General features: G+C 40.6%; 1 protein-coding gene across 1 annotated transcript in view; it reads left to right on the plus strand.

Moving 5' to 3' along the window:
* The window catches only part of LOC132176414 (uncharacterized), a 93536-nt gene that overhangs the window by 49385 nt on the left and 21916 nt on the right, over positions 1–22235 (plus strand). The window contains exons 36-46 of the mRNA XM_059588647.1: positions 2308–2411; positions 11976–12271; positions 12432–12516; positions 12761–13468; positions 13594–13912; positions 14165–14323; positions 14427–14590; positions 14690–14870; positions 14943–15209; positions 15313–15519; positions 18407–18461. Of these exons, the coding sequence (XP_059444630.1) occupies positions 2308–2411; positions 11976–12271; positions 12432–12516; positions 12761–13468; positions 13594–13912; positions 14165–14323; positions 14427–14590; positions 14690–14870; positions 14943–15209; positions 15313–15519; positions 18407–18461 (2545 nt within the window). The remainder of the gene's footprint in view (positions 1–2307; positions 2412–11975; positions 12272–12431; positions 12517–12760; positions 13469–13593; positions 13913–14164; positions 14324–14426; positions 14591–14689; positions 14871–14942; positions 15210–15312; positions 15520–18406; positions 18462–22235) is intronic.

Genomic DNA, 22235 nt, shown 5'->3' on the forward strand with positions numbered 1-22235 from the left:
GCTGTCCAAGCAAAAAAAGCCACTCTCGAAGGAACCTTAGTGCGCCATATACTTTTCCATGGAAAAGGGATGGGATTTGTAGAAGCAAGGATCCTGTAATAAGATCTTACCTCAAATTTTCCTTTACAAGATGAGATCCACCACATCCTATCCTCCCCTACCCCACTCATCAAATGCGAATACAAGAGCGTGTAAAAAGAGGCAAAGACCTCCACTTCCCAATCATGAACCCTGCGAATGAAGGACACGCTCCATTGCACAGAGCCATTTAGACACTCCCTGTTATCCGCAATAGACGCATCCTTATTGGTGGCAATATTGAAGAGTCCAGGAAAAGCATCCTTGAAAGACAAGTCACTGCACCAGATATCCTCCCAAAACCTGATATTGGACCCAAGACCAGGGACGAATCTAATGTGACCTTGGAACGACCTCCACCCCTTGCAAATGTGCTTCCATAACCCCACCCCTTGTGGACCACTGGGATCCCTAGAACGCCAATCAGCCCAAACTGCACCATACTTAGCGACCAGGATCTTCCTCCACCAAGCCTCTTTCTCATGAGCAAATCTCCGCAACCATTTCCCCAACAAAGCTTTATTCATCACACGCAAATTCCGGATCCCTAAACCTCCATTAGAGATCGAAGAACAAACCTTGTTCCAACTGACCAGATGGAACTTAAACTCATCATTAATCCCACCCCATAAGAAACCACGTTGGGTCTTCTCCATACGCTTCGCCACAGATGCAGGGATAGGAAACAGAGACAAAAAATAAGTGGGAAGATTGGATAGGGTGCTTTTGATGAGAGTAATCCTCCCCCCCTTAGACAAATACAAGCGTTTCCACGGGGCCAGTCTCCACGGGGCCAGTCATGTCACGAATACATAATAAAAATACTAGGCTTCACCCTTGGCCCTAGCTAGAGATTTAGCCACTCATGTCTATGAAAATAAATTTCATTGTCAAAGTGTTAAACATCAAATTTAACTAAAAGAAAGGAAATTGAAAATAGCAAGAACAAAAACCAGTCAAATTCCTAGACTGATTCCCCAGCCGAGCCTCTGAAAAACTCCAATGCAGTGCTCGGCTCTTTTTCTTTCTTCTCCTTGCGGCACCAGATTACCTGCTTCTTTTTTTATTTTATTTTATTTTTTTTCCTGCGGCGCAACTCTCTCTTCCTCTGTTATTTTTCCTTTTCTTGTGTGGCGCAATTCTTTTCTTCCATCAGTTAGCCTAGTAACCTCACAGCCCCTATTCACTCTTTCGGTTCTCTCCAAAATCTATCCAACAGATTTTTCCTTCATCTGAAATCCAAGCCCATCAAGTATACAAATCAAAAACCCAAAATCTCTAAAAAATTTAAACACCCACAATCGACTATTGCAAGAAACTTCCCTAGAATCTCATGAGTTGACCACACAACTCCAAGATCCAACACCGAACAAAATCCCAAAGAAATTTCAAACACCAATCATTTCTCCATAGCGAAAGACACTAAATTAAACCAAAATTCATTTCCAAAATACTAGATCATCAAGTAAGTCGAAGGCAATAAATAAAAAAAACTTTGGAAGAGAAAACTTCTACCTCAACCAGTAACCTTCTCTCTCTTTCTCTCCCCTCTGCGTCTCTTGCTCTCTCTCTTCTCTGCGTCTCTTCTTCTCTCACACGTTCTCTTCTCCTCTGTTCTAGTTTTTTTTTTTTTTATTTTACTTGCTGCTACAGACTAAAAGAAAACGATGGGTGATTGTTTGGTGATAAGGGATTTGATTTTCAGTGGGGTGGGGTGAGTCATCCCCCACCACGCGTCTAGTGCACTTTAATATATATATATATACTTGAATTTCCCAAAAAACCCATGCTGTTTATGGAATATTACACTTAGTGGTGATCTATTGGTATCTAACACAATGCTTTTGTGGTCCTAATTAATTGCATGGCGTAATGAAGTCCATATCTTTAGTTTTGGCTCTCATCTTTCACTTTGCTGGTAACTTCAGTATAGTTTTGTCAATGTTGGAGGATGCTACCATAAATAGATTTCATCATGCAAATATTTTAGTTTGCTGTTTCTCGTGGTAAAAATGAATTTAAAATGATAATTAATTTTGAATATTTCTCAGTTAGGGATTGTGTCTCCTGAGAATTTTGAATATTTTTTCTCATTCTAATATTTTAATTTTTTTAAATGAAGTAGGGATTGTTTCTTTAAATTTCTTTTTCTATTTTTTTGTGGTCCCAATCTGATAGTGTTTTTTTTTTTTTTTTTTTTTTTTATGAATTGCTTAATTCTATTTTTAGGTTGTTTCTCCTGAGTTCACCTTCTATGATGGTACAAAGTCATCACTGGATGATTCGTCCTATGGTGAAAAACTTCTCCGTGCAAAATTGGATTTGAGTTTCATGTAAGAGCAGCCAACTTTCATTGGGAAATCTTTGTATTCTCTTCTAGGTAGTGCTTGTCATATTGCATGTGGGTAAAAGAAATTTATCTGAAGGAGTTTGAACAATTTATCTGCTCTTGCTTTTCTGCCCCAAGTCTTGAAATGTCTGTGCCAATTGTAGTCAATTTTGCATTCTCTCTCTCTCTCTCTCACACACACACACACACTCACGTGCAAAAACTAATTAAGAGAATTCTCAATAGTTTTCAATCATAAAATGTGCTACTTTTGGTCCCTAAAAGCTGTTTTGGTTGTAGTTTTCAGTTCAATAAAAGTAAAAGAGAAGTTTCATTAAGGTTACATTGGTACTTAGATACATTCTAGGTTAGGTAAGATGGTATTCTCCAATTCTAAATGTCGATAAAAAAGGGGTGCATTCGTATTTCAGAGGACACATGGTTAGAATATTAATTTGAGTAATTAAATCCACAATTTTCAAACAGCTTAAGCTTTTGAGATAATTGGTGATTTAGTATGCTATCAAAGCAAATATATTAAATTCGAACCTTGTCTCTGTCATTCATCTCCCATTTAAATTAATATTTGATGTGCTAGTTTCACTTATTTAGGGGGAGTTTCAACATATGTGAGGGAAAGTGTTAGGATATTAATAAAGTAATTAAATTCTCCCTTTTCGATCATATTAAGCTTTTAAGGATGAAAGGAAGACAGTGACAGGGAAACAGAGTAGGAGTTTTTCAGAGGTCTTGCTTTCCACAACAAAACAGGTAGAGGAACCTTTTGGGTCCTATGATGAACCGATTGCGAGGGTTCCCAAATGGTTGATAGGAGGTAATGTTGGGAATAGCAACTCGTCAGGGCCAAGTTATCTGATTGTCAGCCATGGTAAGGAAAATAAAGAAGTTCCTGAGGTTCAGATGGTGGCTCCGATGAAGGGTCCGGCGAATAGGCTTGCCTGGAACGATGATGCCGGTTGCGGGGTACAGCAGAAGAAGGGTCCAAGTTCCGAGGAAAAAGTTTCTGATGGGTTTGTTTCTGGAACATCTTGTCATGGTTGCGTGCCTGAGGGGGAGAAGGAAAAGTTGAAGATATCCCTGTTAAAGTTACAAGAGGATATCAGGGTGTGTCTGCAAGGCTTAGATATGCGTCTGACTTGTGGATGTGGGAATGGAGTTGTTGGGATTAATAGTGTCTCTGTTGTGGAGAGTCCCCAGGTGGGCCAAATCAAGGAGTGGCCTCAAGCTCAGCCTATTGGCCAGCATAAGTTACAGCCCAAGGCCCAACCCAAATTCCTGGTAGCTCAGGTGAAGGATAAAGCCCCTGTAGCGGGAGTTGGGCCCAATAATATGCTGTAGTGCTATAGCAGGTAGGCAACAGTGCCTTGCCGTGAGAAATCCAGTGGGCTTGTAGGAATGGCGGGGGATCCTGGCGCTTCAACATCAAAATCAGAGCGTCGTTTACCGCCGGTCGTGACGAAAGTAGCTTCGCCGGTATACTCTGGGTCGCCGGCAGAGACTCCGATGGTGCCAGAGACGTGTTCACAGGGCTTGACGAAAGACATCTCGGCAAGGGAAGGTGCGCTGGTCGCCGGTAATGTGCATTCTCCGGCGAAAAGGCCGATCGTACAAGCCCCGGTGTCGATGCGGTTGGGCGAATTAGAACTGGGCATTCTGGGCAAGGCGCTGTCGGTCCTTCCGGCAGGAGACCGAAGGGAGGTTTCGCAGAGTCACGTTCTGTCGGATACTTCTGGGCTTATTGTCGAAGCTCGTGAGAAGTCGAAGAAGCTGATTTATGCCAAGTTGGGTCAGATGGCGCCGGTAAGGAGTTGTGCGTTTTTCAGGAAGAGCTTCCGTCGGGTCTGGAAAGATGGAATCAGCCGGATTTGGGCCAGAAGTTGCTCGATAATGGGCAGGACTTGGGGGAGGGAGTAGATGGGCAGAAGTTGCTCGATTTGCAGGGGGAGATTCCACCGGGTATGGAGAAGTGGGTTTTGCCTGGTTCGGACACTTTCTTAGGGAGAAGGGGACTTCGGTCAGTGTCTTTGATGAGGGCTTATGTTCTTCGGGAGAAGCGCGTGCTGGAATTGAGGACCGATGTTCGCAGGATGAGGAGTCTTAGCTTTGGAACCTTATGCGGATCAGGAACCCATTACAGTGAAGTATGTATCTCAATTTAGCAAGCTTGTGGGTGTCTCTTGTGATGGTGAAGATGGGCGGTTGGCGGAGGTTTTTGGGATCATCTTGGCTGATAATGAGGACAACGGTAAGGAGGTGGGAGAGGTGTTGAAAGAGGGAGTGGCAGTGGAAGCAAACACTGGAAAAAAAGGTAAGAGGGACTCAATAATCTCAATTTTTCTGTTAATTATGAAGTGCACAGTGGTAGTTCAATAAGGGACAGCAAAAAGGGTAGGGCTTGTCGAGTTGTTCAATGAAGCCGAAGATTCTCTCTTGGAATGTGAGGGGTTTGAATGTAAGGGACAAAAGGTTGAGGGTTAGAAATCTTCTTAGAAATTGGAAGGTGGATATAGTGTGTTTTCAAGAGACTAAGGTGGATTATACATCCAACAATTTTGTGAGAAGTCTGTGGGGTTGCCCTTATGCGGAGTGGTGCTATGTCCCTTCAAGAGGGGCTTCGGGTGGTATTTTGGTTTTGTGGGATAGAAGAGTAGTTTTGAAGGTTGAGGTGGCGTTGGGCGGTTTTGTGGCGGCTTGCTCCTTCAGAAATGTTGATGATGGATTTGTTTAGGCTTTTGCGGGGGTGTATGGCCCTAATAGAGACAACATCAGGCATCTTCTTTGGGAGGAACTGGCGGGCCTTATGAGTTGGTGGGAAATGCCTTGGTGTATTGGAGGGGATTTTAATGCAACTCTTTATCCTAGTGAAAGATTGGGGGTGGGGGGGGGGGCTTATTCTCGGTCCGCAATAAGGGAATTTGCAGATTTTATATCAGAGCAGGGCCTTATGGATTTCCCCTTAGTTGGGGGGGTCTATACTTGGTCTAACAATCACTCTTGGTCACGGCTAGACCGTTTCTTAGTATCCCCTGAGTGGGAAGCTCGTTACCTAAATATGCGACAAAAGAGGATGCTTCGTGTCTGTTCGGATCACGCTCCTATTATCCTTGATTGTAGTTGCTTTTCGGGAGGCAAGAGACCCTTCAAGTTCGAGAATATGTGGCTTAAAGTGGAGGGTTTTGTGGACAAAGTAAGGAGCTGGTGGGAGTCTTACCTTTTCCAGGGCACTCCGAGTTTCATTTTCGCAAAAAAGATGCAAGCTCTCAAAGGGGACATTCAGACATGGAATGTTCAGGAATTTGGAGATGTGGGAGGGTGCATTAAAGCCCGTATGGATGATATTAAGGATCTTGATAGGGTGGAGGAGGAGAGAGGGTTATCCGTTGAAGAAGTAGAGAGGAAAAGGTTGCTAGCTAGAGAGTTGGAGACTTATCTCTTACATGAGGAAATCAGCTGGAGGCAGAAATCTAGGATCCGTTGGTTGAAGGAGGGAGATAAATGTACGAAATTTTTCCATCAGATTGCTAATGCAAATAGAAGACAAAATTCTATTGAGTCTCTGATTGTGGGTGGTTCTATAACTTCAGATCAAGAGGTCATTAGCAACCATGTTACCAGTTTTTATGAGTCTCTTTTTACAGAGAGCCTCAATTGGAGACCGAGGTTGGATGATCTTTTTTTTTTTTTTTTGATAAGTAAAAAGATGTATAAAAGAGCGCAGAGGAGCGCAACCCTAGTACACAGGGAGTATACAAGAGAGCGACTAAGAAGAAGAAAAAGAAAGTCAGGGAAGCTAATCACTATAGGCCATAGCCATCCAGTAGTCCAAGTGAAAAGAGTGTACAAGAAAAAGTGTACAAGGTCCTCTATGTTCCTAGATGAGTCCTCGAAATATCTAGCATTTCTCTCACTCCGGATGCACCACATGAGGCAAAGAGGAACCATCTTCCACACAACAGCACTGCGAGACTTGCCACCCGCCCACCAAGAAGCATACAACTCCCTGACACAACCAGGCATCACCCAACACAAACCAAACCGAGAGAAAACGGCATTCCACAAGATACGCGCAACCCCACAATGAAGAAAGAGATGATCAACTGACTCCTCATCCGACTCACACGCAACAACGATTTACCACTACAATACCTCTCTTCCGAATATTATCCAATGTTAGAGTCTTCCCAAGCACGGCCGTCCAAGCAAAGAAAGCCACTCTTGAAGGAACCTTAGTGCGCCAAATACTTTTCCATGTGAAAGGGATGAGATTTGTAGAAGCAAGGATCCTGATTTTGATATGTTGGATGATCTTGATTTTGATATGTTGTCGATTGGTGAGGCCTCTAGGCTGGAAGATCCTTTTGAGGAAAGGGAGGTGTGGGAGGTGGTGAAAGGTATGGATAGGGACAAGGCTCCAGGCCCAGATGGATTTTCGATGGCCTTCTTCTAGGAGTGCTGGGATGTGATTAAGGGGGATATTATGGCGGTTTTTGCGGAGTTCCATGAGCGAGGTTATTTTGAAAAAAGCCTTAATGCCAAGTTTATCTCTCTTATTCCGAAGACACATGGAGCTACCGATATCAAGGATTTTCGTCCGATCTGCCTTGTGGGAGGGACTTATAAGATTGTTGCCAAGGTATTAGCCAACATAATGAATAAAGTGATGGATAGGGTCATTTCGAAATCCCAGAACGCTTTTGTCAAAGGTAGGCAAATCCTGGACTCAATTCTCATTGCTAATGAATGTTTGGATAGTCGAATCAGATCAGGGGAACTTGGCTTGTTGTGCAAATTGGATATGGAAAAGGCATATGATCATATGAATTGGAAGTTTCTTCTTTACTTACTGAGAAGGTGCGGTTTTGGAGAGAAATGGTGTTCCTGGATTGAACATTGCATCTCGTCTGTGCGCTTCTCGGTTCTGATCAATGGATCCTCTTCCGGTTTCTTTGATAGTTCGCGGGGAGTGAGGCAAGGAGATCCTCTTTCTCCCTTCTTGTTTGTCATAGTCATGGAGGCGTTAGTAGGTTGATCAATGCCTCGATTAACAGGGGACTCATCAATGGTTTCTCGGTGGGAAGTAGGGAGTCGGATCGGGTTATTGTCTCTCACCTTCTCTTCGCTGATGACATCTTGGTTTTTTGTGGGACAGAACCGAATCAAATAAGAAATTTTGGCGCTTTACTTGTTTGCTTTGAAGCTGTTTCTAGGTTAAAGGTGAATCTGGCTAAATCTGTCTTAGCCCCTATTGGTAGTATGGATAATGCGAGCATGTTGGCGGGCATCCTGGGTTATGGTTCAGCTTCTACACCTTTGAAGTACTTGGGTCTCCCGTTGGGGGCCCCGTTGAAGGTCAAGGCAAGTTGGGAGGACATGTTGGAGAAGTATGCTAGAAGATTGGCCCCGTGGAAACGCTTGTATTTGTCTAAGGGGGGGAGGATTACTCTCATCAAAAGCACCCTATCCAATCTTCCCACTTATTTTTTGTCTCTGTTTCCTATCCCTGCATCCGTGGCGAAGCGTATGGAGAAGATACAACGTGATTTCTTATGGGGTGGGATTAATGATGAGTTTAAGTTCCATCTGGTCAGTTGGAACAAGGTTTGCTCTCCGATCTCTGAGGGAGGTTTAGGGATCCGGAATTTGCGTGTGATGAATAAAGCTTTGTTGGGGAAATGGTTGTGGAGATTTGCTCATGAGAAAGAGGCTTGGTGGAGGAAGATCCTGGTTGCTAAGTATGGTGCGGTTTGGGGCGGTTGGTGTTCTAGGGCTCCCAGTGGTCCGCATGGGGTGGGGTTATGGAAGCATATTTGCAGGGGGTGGAGGTCTTTCCGGGGTCACTTTAGATTTGTCCCTGGTCTTGGGTCCAACATCAGGTTTTGGGAGGATATCTGGTGCGTGACATGTCTCTCAAGGATGCTTTTCCTGGACTCTTCAATATTGGCACCAATAAGGATGCGTCTATTGCGGATAACAGGGAGTGTCTAAATGGCTCTGTGCAGTGGAACGTGGCCTTCATTTGCAGGGTTCATGATTGGGAAGTGGAGGTCTTGGCCTCTTTCTACACGCTATTGTATTCGCATTCGATGAGTGGGGTAGGGGAGGATAGGATGTGGTGGATATCTTCTCGGAAAGGCATATTTGAGGTAAGATCCTATTTCAGGATCCTTGCTTCTAGAAATCCCATCCCTTTCCCTTGGAAAAGTATTTGGCGCACTAAGGTTCCTTCAAGAGTGGCTTTCTTTACTTGGACGGCCGTGCTTGGGAAGACTCTAACATTGGATAATGTTCGGAAGAGAGGTATTGTAGTGGTAAATCGTTGTTGCATGTGTGAATCGGATGGGGAGTCAGTTGATCATCTCTTTCTTCATTGTGGGGTTGCGCGTATTTTGTGGAATGCCGTTTTCTCTCGGTTTGGATTGTGTTGGGTGATGCCTGGTTATGTAAGGGAGTTGTATGCTTCTTGGTGGGCGGGAGGCAAGTCTCGTAGTGCTGTTGTGTGGAAGATGGTCCCTCTTTGCCTCATGTGGTGCATCTGGAGTGAGTGAAATGCTAGATGTTTCGAGGACTTATCTAGGAACATAGAGGACCTTGTCCACTTTTATTTGTGTTAGTGATGGAGGCTTTTAGTAGGATGATGAAGGCAATGGTGGAGAGAGAGCTTATGGCTGGTTTCTCGGTGGGTTCGCGGTTTGATGAGGTAATGGAAGTGTCGCATTTACTATTTGCCAATGATACTATTATCTTTTGCGAGCCAAAGGTGGAACAACTTCGGAATTTGCGCTGCTTGTTGTTGTGCTTTGAAGCGGTTGCGGGGTTGAAAATAAAATTTTCAAAGTCTGTGATTGCTCCTATAGGTATGGTGGACGATGTAGAAGGATTGGCAAGTATACTTGGATGTGGTGTGGATTCAATACCATTTGTATATTTGGGGTTGCCTTTGGGGGCTCATAATAAGGACCCCTCTATATGGAATAAGGTGATAGAGAAGTTGGAGATGAAATTGGCGGGGTGGAAGCGAATGTATCTATCCAAGGGGGGGAGATTAACGTTGATCAAGAGTACGCTATTTAGTATACCCACATACTATTTATCGTTGTTTCAAATTCCAGTGAGTGTGGCGAAACGGATCGAAAAAATTCAAAGAGACTTTCTATGGGGAGGTGACGGAGATGAGTTCAAATTCCATTTGGTCCGTTGGTCCAACATTTGCATCCCTATGGAGGCGGGGGGATTAGGGGTAAAGAATTTGATACAATTTAATCAAGCTTTATTGGGTAAATGGTTGTGGAGATTTGCACATGAAAGAGATGCATGGTGGAGGAAATTAGTGGAGGCAAAATATGAGGTGATGACGGGTGATTGGTGTACCATGGAGGTAGGAGGGTCATATGGGGTGGGACTATGGAAAAGCATCCGAAGGGGGAGGGATGAGTTTAAGCAACATGTGCGATTCGAGGTAGGAACCGGGTCTCGTGTGTTGTTTTGGCAGGATGTGTGGTGTGGGGAAGCACCTCTGCAGAATTTGTTTCCCGCCTTGTTTAATATTGCATGTGGAAAGGGGGTATGGGTAGAGGAGAATATGGAGAGGGTAAATTGAGCTATCTCTTGGAATGTAAGATTAACTCGACCTGTTCATGATTGGGAATTGGAGGAGGTTTCGAGATTCTTTGAATTGCTGTATTCACAACAGATAAGGCAAGGTGGGGTAGATAAAATTAGATGGCTTCCCTCGAAGAGGAAAATTTTTGAGGTGAAGTTAAATTCAGCCCCGGTGGATGGTCCGTGGAAGCTTATTTGGAAGAGTAATGCTCCTTCGAGGGTGGCTTTTTTCGTTTGAACAGCGGTTATGGGGAAAATTTTAACATTGGACAACCTACAAAAGAAGAACATCATTGTGACGGAATGGTGTTGTATGTGCAAGAAGAGTGGCGAATCTATAGATCACCTTTTAGTACATTGTGAAGTTGCTGTAGAGGTATGGAATATGATCCTCCTGCTATTTGGTATAACGTGGGTGATGCCGGGGAGTTTGAAGGAATGCTTGGGAAGTTGGAGAGGGCAAAGGGGAAAGCGGTCAGCCGTGCACATTTGGAGGATGGCTCCTTTGTGTGTAATGTGGTCCTTATGGAGAGAGAGGAATGCGCGGAGCTTTGAGGATCGTGAAATGGGCAATACAGAATTGAAGCAAAGGGTGCTACAAACACTCTTCTCTTGGAGGGTATTGGGGTCTTCTTCGCAAGCTTCAACGCTTACGGAATTTATAGATTTATGTGCGTCCTTTTCAGTTTAAAGCTCGTGTAGTGGGCTCTTTTGTATACTTCCTGTGTACATGGGTTGCGCCCCTTGCGCTTTTAATACGATGACTTTTACTTATAAAAAAAAAAGCTTATCATAATTTCAATTAAATATTTCACGTGTTAGACTTCACTTATTGAAGAGGAGTTGGAGACCACATATGAGGGGGAGTGTTGAAATATTAATTTAAATGATTAAGTACATGCTTTCCTATCAGCTTTATTTTTTGGGATAATTGGTGATTTATCACACATAATCGATATATGGATGTTCTTGTTGAAATTAATATTTCACGTGTTAGACCTCACTTATTGAAGAGGAGTTGGAGACCACATATGAGGGGGAGTGTTGAAATATTAATTAAAATGATTAAGTCCATGCTTTCCTATCAGCTTTATTTTTTGGGATAATTGGTGATTTATCACACATAATCGATATATGGATGTTCATGTTGAAATTAATACGGACATGCGCAGAATTATTTAAGATTTGTACTCTAGGAAATGTAATTTACAATAAATTGTTTATGAAAACTAATATTTTAGTTAAAAACAACAGTTTCAACCACTTTCCTGAGTAGTTAGATGCAGTCTTCTAAAACTGTAGAACTTTATGTCATAGAATGAATATATGTTGTTGCCTTCTGCCAACGTATGCATGTTTAACACGTTATGTCTTATGTCGTGTATTTTTCAGTTCTAAGTAAAGCTTTGTTGTTCGGCTGTAGTTTTTTTTAGTATAGTGTGGTCCACATTGGTAGCTAATAAATTGAATTGTATCTTGTTAGTATATTACTCTTTCGAGGTGCTTATGTCAACCCCACTTGGGTTTTCACTTGAGAAGTTCCGATTGGAAAATGAAGAGTTTTGAAAAGATATTTATATGAGAACCCTGTTTCACTTGTCTCCTTTCTTTTTTTCTTCCTTTGCCCTTCTACGCATGAAACTTGTTTCAATACTGTTTTTAGCATGTTGTTTGAGAAACAATATTTACATATCAATTTTTTGCATTTGAGCATTTAGCAAATGAATAATGCTACACTTACTCCCATTTCTTTACATAATTTTTTCACTCCCATAGGTGGCTTTTAAAACCACAATTGAATATGAGATGGTGGCGTTTGATTCAATGGTGGTTTTAAAAGCCACCTATGAGTGTGGAAAAATTGTGTAAAGAAATGGAAGTAAGTGTAGCATTCCTCTTAGCAGATTTTAAATGCTCATAAAAGTATTTAAATTATTTACTTGAACAGGTATGCATCGAAGGAAAATGATACCTGGATTCGAGCCTTGGTGAAAGATCTCACTGTTGAGGCCGGTTCTGGTCTTATCATTCTTGATCCAGTGGATATTTCAGGGGGATATACTTCTATTAAGGACAAAACAAATATGTCTCTGATATCGACCAATATATGTATCCATCTTTCACTTAGTGCCATTTCTGTCATTCTTAATCTGCAAAATCAGGCAGCAGCAGCATTACAATTTGGAAATGCAATACCCCTTGCTCCCTGTACCAACTTTGATCGACTATGGGTGTCCCCAAAAGGTTGTTCTCATATAAATTTGATGTTTAATTGATAATAATCTACATTCTCATTAGAAATCAATTTCCTCAGTGTACTTTTTCATGTAGCTTCACAAACTCTTCTCTGGTTCTTAATTGACTTTCTGGTAACTTTCTTACACGTGGGAGTATATTTCTGCAGAAAATGGTTCCCGTTACAATCTTACCTTTTGGAGGCCCCAAGCTCCTTCAAACTATGTCATATTGGGAGACTGTGTGACTTCAAGGTACAAATATGTTAAATTGATTTTTCAAATAAATAAATAAATAAAAAGCTAAATTGATTTTTTATTTAACTAGAGTGATTTTTTCTTTTTTTTTTAATAACAATAATGTAAAGTTTTCAAATGGAAGTGAGTAAAAAAAACAAAATGGTATCTTACCAGATTTGGCGCAGTTTTTTTTTGTTTATTTTCTAATGTCTTAGATGCCATCTTTTGTTAAATTTGATTTGTTGTAATGTGTTTTCAGGCCAATTCCTCCTTCACAGGCAGTAGTGGCAGTAAGTAATACATATGGGCGTGTAAGGAAGCCTATTGGTTTCAATCTCATTGGTTTGTTCTCTCGTATTCAAGGATTTGATAGTGGTGAATGCCATTCTGATCTTGATAGTGATTGTTCTCTTTGGATGCCTGTTGCACCGCCTGGATATACAGCATTGGGATGTGTTGCTCATAAAGGAAACCAACCTCCACCAAGTCATGTTGTTTATTGCATCCGTTCTGACCTTGTTACATCATCAGTGTTTTCAGAATGTATACATAGTGCCCCTTCAAATTCTTGTATGGTGAATGGATTTAGTATCTGGCGTCTAGACAATGTTGTTGGAACATTTTTTGCCCATTCTTCAACTGAATGCCCTACCAAAGACAAAAGTTTTGACCTGAATCATCTACCTCTCTTGAACTCAAATCGGCATCATTTTGCCTTGAAAGAATCTGGCTCAGATTTGACTGATGATCATGACTATGGAAGTGAACAAACAAATAATCTGAGTGCAAATTCACCTGGTTGTGACATTGTGAGGTCAATTTCAAAAGCAAGTAATTGTTATACGTCCACTCCTAACTTTGAACGAATCTGGTGGGACAAGGGTGGTGACCTCCGACATCCTGTCTCAATATGGCGACCTATTGTGCGTCCAGGTTATGCCATACTGGGTGATTGCATAACTGAAGGGTTAGACCTTTTTATCTTGGACTTTTCGTTATAATACTTTTTGGTCATCATAATCTGTACTTTTTGTTAATCTCTTCACAACCTATTATTTACCAACATGTCTCGTCACTTGTTCTTCCTGTCAGCTTAGAACCACCTGCCCTGGGCGTAATATTCAAGGCTGATAATCCCGAAATATCTGCAAAGCCTGTGCAGTTTACTAGAGTTGCCCGTATCACGGGGAAAGGTTTTGATGAAGTTTTCTTCTGGTACCCAATTGCTCCTCCTGGTTATGCTTCTCTAGGATGCATAGTCTCAAGAACAGATGAAGCACCACGCCTAGATTCATTCTGCTGCCCGAGGATGGATCTTGTTAACCAAGCCAATATTCTTGAGGTTCCAATCTCCAGATCTTCAAGTTCAAAAGCATCTCAGTGCTGGAGCATTTGGAAAGTTGAAAATCAGGTTAAACTGAATGTTCACTGATCTAGTAGCTAGTCTGATTGTCATTTAAAATTTTTGGCTTCCCTATCTGATGTCAATTATAAAACCTTAAATTCTTTTTCCTTAATCAAACATTTCTTTTGCAATTGTCCATATTTTTCCTTTTCCTTCTCTTCCCTATCTGATGGTGTTATCTTGTTTTGCTTATTGTTTTAGGCTTTTACTTAAAGAGTTGGAAATCATTATGTTTATGGCTATCATTTGTTTCTGTAGGCCTGCACTTTTCTTGCTCGTTCTGATTTGAAACATCCTTCAAATCGATTAGCTTACACTCTTGGTGATTCCGTGAAGCCCAAGGCTCGGGAAAACATAACTGCTGAAATGAAGCTAAGATGCTTCTCTTTGACAGTTCTTGACAGCTTATGTGGAATGGTTTGTTTTCTAAATGAAACTTGATCACCTAGATTCCGATGTTAAGATAGTTCCCTTTCTTTTAGTTGAAATTATTATTATGACAGAATTTGAACCCTTTCAGATGACACCACTCTTTGACACAACAATCTCCAATATCAAGCTCGCAACACATGGTCGACTAGAGGCAATGAATGCAGTACTGATTTCCTCTATTGCTGCATCAGCCTTCAACACACAATTAGAAGCTTGGGAGCCCCTTATTGAATCATTTGATGGAATATTCAAGTAATATTTGCTTTTCTCAATCGATTATGTGCCTATTTTTCCTTTTATATTTAAATCTCTTTGATCTTCAATGATGTTATTATACATTACCTGTTGAAGGTTTGAAACTTATGATACCAATGTACACCAACCATCAAAACTTGGGAAGACATTACGTGTTGCTGCTACCAATATCCTGAATATAAATGTCAGTGCTGCAAATCTGGAGACTTTTATAGGGAGCATTCTTTCTTGGCGAAAGCAGTTAGGGCTTGAACAGAAAGCAGCCAAGCCAAATGAGGTCTTGATCTTGAGTTGATTTTTGTATTAAGCAGATTGTTTTAAATGCTTTACTAACTCACTATTTTTGCAGGAAGCTGGTTGTCATCGTATACGCGGAGATGATCCAACTTTTTCTGCGTTGGATGAAGATGACTTTCAGACTGTTATTTTAGAGAATAAACTTGGGTGTGATATTTATCTGAAAAAAGTTGAGCATTCGGATACAGTTGACCAGCTACATCATGGTGACTGTACTTCTGTTTGGATTCCACCTCCAAGGTTTTCAGACAGGTTAAATGTTGCAGATGAATCAAGGGAAGAACGTTATTATGTAGCTATCCAGATTCTTGAAGCTAAGGTTGTGACTGTAGCTATGTTGATAAAATACTCATCCAAACATTTGTTTATTATCTTCACTACAACTTCTTGGAAAGAACAGTGACGCTTTCTATTTTTTCCAGGGTTTACCAATCATTGATGATGGAAATAGCCATAATTTTTTCTGTGCTTTGCGCCTTGTCGTTGATAGTCAGGCAACAGATCAACAAAAGCTTTTTCCTCAGAGCGCAAGGACGAAATGTGTTAAACCTTTAGTTTCAAAACTCTACAACCTTGATGCAGGCACTGCAAAGTGGAATGAACTCTTCATATTTGAAGTTCCTCGGAAGGTATCGTATAAGGAAGCTTTATTTTTTGCTATAGCTTTTATATTCGTTAAAAGAGAGAAATTATTTAGGTAGTGGATCATCAATTTAGACTGTTTATAAGGAAGACATTGCACAAAACTATGATCACAACGTATAAAACTATATGGAAAATTAAGCTCCCTTTTGATCTGCTACTCCCATGTTGCTTGCAATTGCCTCTCATAGTATCTTCTGCAGTAGTGATGACGGATTTTGGCCAAGACTTCTCTTTGGCTGTCTCTTTAGGCCTTTTTAGCCAAAATTTTGCATGTATTTTTTTTGGCTTTCTTTTTTGTCTTGGATTTGATTGAGGCATCTTCATTTTAGTATCGTAGTGTATAAATGTTTGCCTTTCAGTATTGGCTCTTGTTAGCGTAGGACAGCTTGGTATTATAGAGATTGATTTGTACCATCAAGGAATGCAAATTTTTTTCTTAGTTTAAATTAGTGGGTTATGGAATCATGAGCAAGTTTCAAGGTTTTTGGTTAGTTAGAAGGGCTTCTTAGGAAATTAGTCTTGGATAAGGCATGTGATGTAAGAGGGGGATTCTTCAACTATCAGTAGTAAGGGCAAGAAAGGATTATAGCAGCCTGTGGAGACACTTTTTCCATTGGACAGATCTTGTACATTTGAATATAATTTTAGACAGATTTTTGGCGTATGTGAACCTTCTGTCAAAGGTTTGCTAACTTTAGAAGTAGATCTATACTACTTATCAAAAAAAAAGAAGTAGATCTATAAGCCAAAGCAGAGGGAGCACTTCAGATTAATTCTTCCCATTGTTGATGATATTTTAAAATTCCGCTTTGAAAGAAGTATTTTCTCTGTTCTTCAATTCTCCTATTTGTATCATTCTCTCTTATTTTGTAGTCGAAGAACTCCTTACAAGAAATGTGTACTTGTGTTTTGTCTGAGTTTTTTATTTTTTATTTTATTTTATTTATTATTATTATTATTTTTTATTTTTTATTGTTACATGATGAAACAAGTTCTCTCTCTCTCTCTTTGTTTTAGTGATCTTAATTTGGAAATGTCCTATGTCAAATTTTTTTATCAGCCTGTGCTTCTTTTATCATATGAGTTGTTTGATACTAATATATTGCCATATGGAGGTTTTGCTCTTGTAGATCATAATACTTCTATTGTTATTTGGATTTTCATAGAATTTGGTGCCAATTTATGTTGTTTTTGAATTTATTATGTGTTCCTAACTATTAAATTATTAATTATCCCAAAAGCTTAAGCTGATAGGAAATGATGAATTTACTTATTTAATTAATTAGGATAAATCCATTTTTGGTTCTTGTGGTTTGAAGTTTTGGCAAATGGCTCCATAGGTTTTAAAAAGTGATTAATCACTCTTTAGAGTAAGCAAAAAAAAAAAAAAAAAAAAATTGGTCCCTTTCGTTGTAAAAGTTGACAAAATCTGTTAATGTGCCACATCAACATCAATGATAGTGTGACACGTGTTACTTTCAATAAAAAAAAAAATTATAAATGTATATAAAAAATAGGAGAAACTTCATAAAACCTCCATGAACTTCTACATATTTTGAAATTACTCTTAGAAGTTCAAAAACTTTCAATAAGGGTATTGAAGTTTCAATTACCCAATTTCGTTAGGATGTTTCATTAAATCTTCCCAAAATACCCCTATTTTAAATTATAAAAAAATAAAAATAAAAATAAAAGTTGTAAAGATTCAGATGTTTATTTTTTTTTATGAAAAAAAAAAAAAACATATTTACAATATTTTTTAATAAAAAAAGGTGGTATTTTGAGAATTTTGACAAGATTTAATGGAAAACCTAATAGAATGGGGTAATTGAAAGAAATTGAAAATTCGATACTCTCAGTTGAGAGTTTTTGAACTTTGGGAGGGGTAACGTGAAAACTAGTGAAAGTTCAAGAGAGTTTTGTGAAATTTTTCTAAATAAATAAATTTAGGGGCAATTGGGCCACCTTTTTGGCCAAATGGGGGCTCCAAGGCCATGAGGGTGGTTTGGCCGCCCCATCTTTTTGTAATTGCAATGCATGCTACAAGTAATAAATATTTCCATTGAAGGCCAGAAAAGGTTCTCTTTGGCTATGCATTAAATTAGCAATTGGGAATCCATTTCAACCATCCATGTCGATGGCGGTGATGGAACAGCTAACCTTGAGGGCGAGCAACTGAATAATCCCAGTCCTAAAGGCCCGGACGACGTCCCTCATATTTGTCTACTCATTGCTTCTCTCTCGTGTGCTCTTCCTCTTGCCGTACCACTGCCGCTGGCTCTCGCCTTTCATGTCCACATCGCCTTCGATGTCCAAGTGTTTGAAGTAGCAAAGGGAGGAGGAGGATACCATGAGAAGGAGGGCCTTGGCAAAGGGCCTCGACATGGGCTTTGATACCAGCTACAAGGACTACTAGTGCCGATGGTCCATGTTCCTCTTCTTCGGGGCTTGTGGTGACTTTGATTTTTATTGTTAATTATATATATATATTATTTTGTATTTTTTTAATTGCAAGTGACACGTGTCACACTATGATTGGTACTGATAAGGCAAATTAACGAATTCTATCAACTTTTCTAACGGTAGGGACCAATTTATTTGTTTTTTCTTTTTTGCTTACCCTTGGGGAGTGGTGGGTTGAATTGTAAAGTCAAGGTTCGAACTTAAGACCATTGTTTTGATACCATGTGAACTCATCAATTGTCCAAAAAACTTAAACTGATGGGAAATAGTGAATTTGTTCATTTTAAATTAATATTCTAACACCTATATTTGTATTTGTACTCTCTCATAGATTTAAATCTTCATCAAGTTTTTGTATACTTGTCTACATCTATCATTTTAAAGGAATTCCATATGTATTTGATGCAGGCCCCAGCTAAGTTGGAAGTGGAGGTTACAAACCTAGCGGCGAAAGCTGGAAAAGGTATTTGTTATTGAGTTGCAAGGGCATCTAGGGATTCTGTTTTTGTCATTTTGTTGATTTCTGCGCTGATCCATTAAACTTATGATTAGTGATGGCATTCAATGGTCGTTTAACTTCTTATTACTTGATAACCAGTAACTTGTATATCTTCTTGCACGACTCCAACTTGTCACCATCTTTTATGCTTGTATTGAATATGGAAACTAATTGTGCTTTCTTGGGAATGTTGTTGCCGGAGTTGGGTTTCACTTTATTGTACTATTATTATTCTTGTGGGAAAGGTTTACATACCCCTCTCAAACTACCACCTAATTGACAATGTCCCTCCCACACTTTCAATTGGGATAATGTCCTTCCTAAACTACCAAAATATTGTTAATATTCCCTAAGGCCAAGCCAAAAGACAAAAATGACCCTAAATTTGTTTTAATAAGACAATTTTTTTTTTTTCCTTTAAGAAAAAATGAAAACAATTTAAATTTTCACAATTTTTTTTTTAAATAACTAGTTTTAGTTTTAGTTTTTATTTTATTAAGGGTATTTTCATTGATGGGGCCCCGGAGGACATTGACAATTTTTGGTAGTTTGGAGGGGGGAGTTGTTTTAATTAAAAGTTTGCAGGGGGACATTATCAATTGGGTGGTAGTTTGAGGAAGGTATGTGGACTTTCCCCTATTCATTTTTTGTTCTAAGTTTTTTTTTTTTTTTGATAAGTAATGATGATATAAAAAGAGCGCAGAGGGGCGCAACTCATATACACGGGAAGTATAACAGAGGGCGCCTAGGAAGGAGAAAAATGAAAAAGAAACTCAGAGAAACTAATCACTAAAGGAGCTAGACAAGCGGCCGTCCAAGAGTAAAGAGTAAAGAAGAAAAAATGAGTCAATTCCTCTAAGGTCCTAGTGGAATTTTCAAAACATCTAGCATTTCTTTCATTCCAAATACACCACATAAGACACAAAGGGATCATCTTCCACACAACCGCGCTTCGAGATCGTCCTCCCGACCACCAACTAGCAAACAAGTCCCTCACCCGGCACGGCATGACCCAATGCAACCCAAACCGCTGAAAAATCATGTGCCAAAGAGCACTTGCGAGCTCACAGTGGAGAAGAAGATGATCAACTGACTCTCCGTTTTTCTTGCACATACAACACCACTCCACTACCACTATGTTCCTCTTGCGCAGCGTGTCGTGAGTCAAAAATTTTCCGAGGGCCGCAGTCCACCCAAAAAAAGCCACCCGCTGAGGCACCTTAGTACGCCAGATGCTCTAGACAGGGAGACTGGAGCATAAATGCCTTCTATAATTAACAGATGTCGTATTGGGCCAAGGAAACTCCTCTTGATTAGAGATGGACAGAGCCTTATAGAACGACTTAACCTCAAACTTGCCCTTCCTAGACGAAGCCCAGCAAATACGATCTACACTGCCAAGAGAAACCTTGCAAGAATACAACCGATCAAAGAAAGGAGAGACCAACTCCAACTCCCAATCTTGGACCGATCGAACGAAAATGACATTCCACTCAATAATCCCATTCCTCCCAATAAAGTTATCCTTCACCCAAGCATCTTTGTGTCTGGCGATACTGAATAAGGACGGGAAAGCTTGCTTCAAAGAATTGTCCCCACACCAAATATCATGCCAAAAACGAACTTTCGAACCCTCCCCCACCTCAAACCGAATCCCTTTAGCAAAGAAATTCCACCCTTTACGAATATGCTTCCATAGACCCACACCATGAGAGCCCGAAACATCCTTCGTGCACCACCCACCTTCTTGGTCTTCATACTTAGCTTTGATCACCTTGCACCAAAGAGCCCCGTTTTCATTTGCATATCTCCAAAGCCATTTCCCCAAAATGGCTTGGTTAAACTGGTGCAACTTCCGAATGCCAAGACCACCATATCGTAGAGGGCTGCAGACTTGGTTCCAACTTACAAGATGCATCTTGGGCTCATCCCCTAATCCTCCCCATAAGAAATCTCTTTGGACTTTCTCCATCCTTTTAGCTACACTTACAGGAATCGGAAACAGCGACAAAAAGTAAGTCGGAAGATTGGCCAAAGTGCTCTTAATGAGGGTTAAGCGACCTCCTTTAGAAAGATACATTCTCTTCCAACCTGCCATCTGACGCTCCATCTTTTCGATCACTTCATTCCACATAGCCGTATCCTTGTACGAAGCCCCAAGAGGGAGACCCAAATACTTCATAGGCAAATCGGCAACACTACACCCAAGGATGTTAGCTAAAACCCCAATGTTCTCCACCTCACCAATGGCCACAATCTTTGACTTTCCCAGATTCACTCTCAAGCCAGAAACAGCTTCAAAACATAAGAGAATGAGACGAATATACCGGATTTGCTCGATAGAATCTTCGCAAAAAATCAAAGTATCATCCGCAAATAAGGAGTGGGAGACCATCAACTCCGACAAGACCCTATTTCCCACCGAGAAACCCGTCAAAAAGCCTTGGTCAACCGTCGCATTCACCATCTTACTCAAGGCCTCCATAACAAGCACAAACAATAACGGTGAGAGAGGATCCCCTTGTCGGAGTCCCCTTGAACTGTTAAAGAACCCTTCCGGAGAGCCATTTACAAGAATGGAGAATCTTACCGTCTTAATACACCACTCTATCCAAGCCCTCCACCTCTCGCCGAAACCACACCTATGCAGCAAATACAATACAAAGTCCCAATTAACATGGTCATAGGCCTTTTCCAAGTCCAGTTTACAAAGAACACTTGGCACCCCTGATTTCATGCGACTATCCACACATTCATTTGCAATGAGAACGGAATCTAGGATTTGCCGACCCCCAATAAAAGCATTTTGAGAGTAGGAGATGACCTTACCCAAAACAGTTCTCATCCTATTGGCAAGAACCTTAGACACAATTTTGTACACCCCTCCCACCAGGCTAATGGGCCGAAAGTCCTTCATCTCCACCGCATCCGCCTTCTTCGGAATCAAGGAAATGAAAGTTGCATTCAAGCTCTTCACCAATTGACGTCTACGATAGAACTCTGCAAACACTGCCATAACGTCTTGTTTAATAACACCCCAACAAGCTTGAAAAAAAGCCATGGAAAAGCCATCTGGACCCGGAGCCTTATCACCATCCATGCCTTTTACCACCTCCCAAACCTCATTTTCCTCGAAATCTCTTTCTATCCACCTATTATCCTCCTCATCAATGGACAAAAACGGCTGGTTATCCATTCTAGGGCGCCAAGTGCTTTGTTCCGAATAAAGGCTTTGGTAATACTGCACTATGTGATCTTTTACCTCAGCTGGATCACCTGATAAAACGCCATTAATACTAAGCACTTCCACACGATTGTACCTTCTATGAGAATTAGCCATCTTGTGGAAAAAACGAGTATTCCGATCCCCCTCCTTGAGCCACAAAGCTCTCGATTTTTGGCGCCAATGAATTTCTTCACATAATAATGTATTCTCCAAGTCTTTCAATTTGTCCACCTTCCGGATTTTCTCCTCATGATCTAAACCTCTCGATTCTGCCAACTCATCCAACTCCTGGATACCTCCCAACAACTCCTTTTTTTTCCTCCCAATATCCCCAAAGACCTCTTCATTCCACTTTTTCAAGTCCACTTTAAGGGATTTTAGTTTACTAGCCAGCACAAAACTAGGCAAACCCTCAACCGAATACGACCCCCACCAAGAAGCAACCTTATCAACAAAACCCTCTGCCTTAAGCCACATATTTTCAAATTTAAAACCCTTCTTACCTCCCCAAG

Source organism: Corylus avellana, chromosome ca1, assembly GCF_901000735.1.
Source record: "Corylus avellana chromosome ca1, CavTom2PMs-1.0".
Lineage (NCBI taxonomy): Eukaryota > Viridiplantae > Streptophyta > Magnoliopsida > Fagales > Betulaceae > Corylus > Corylus avellana.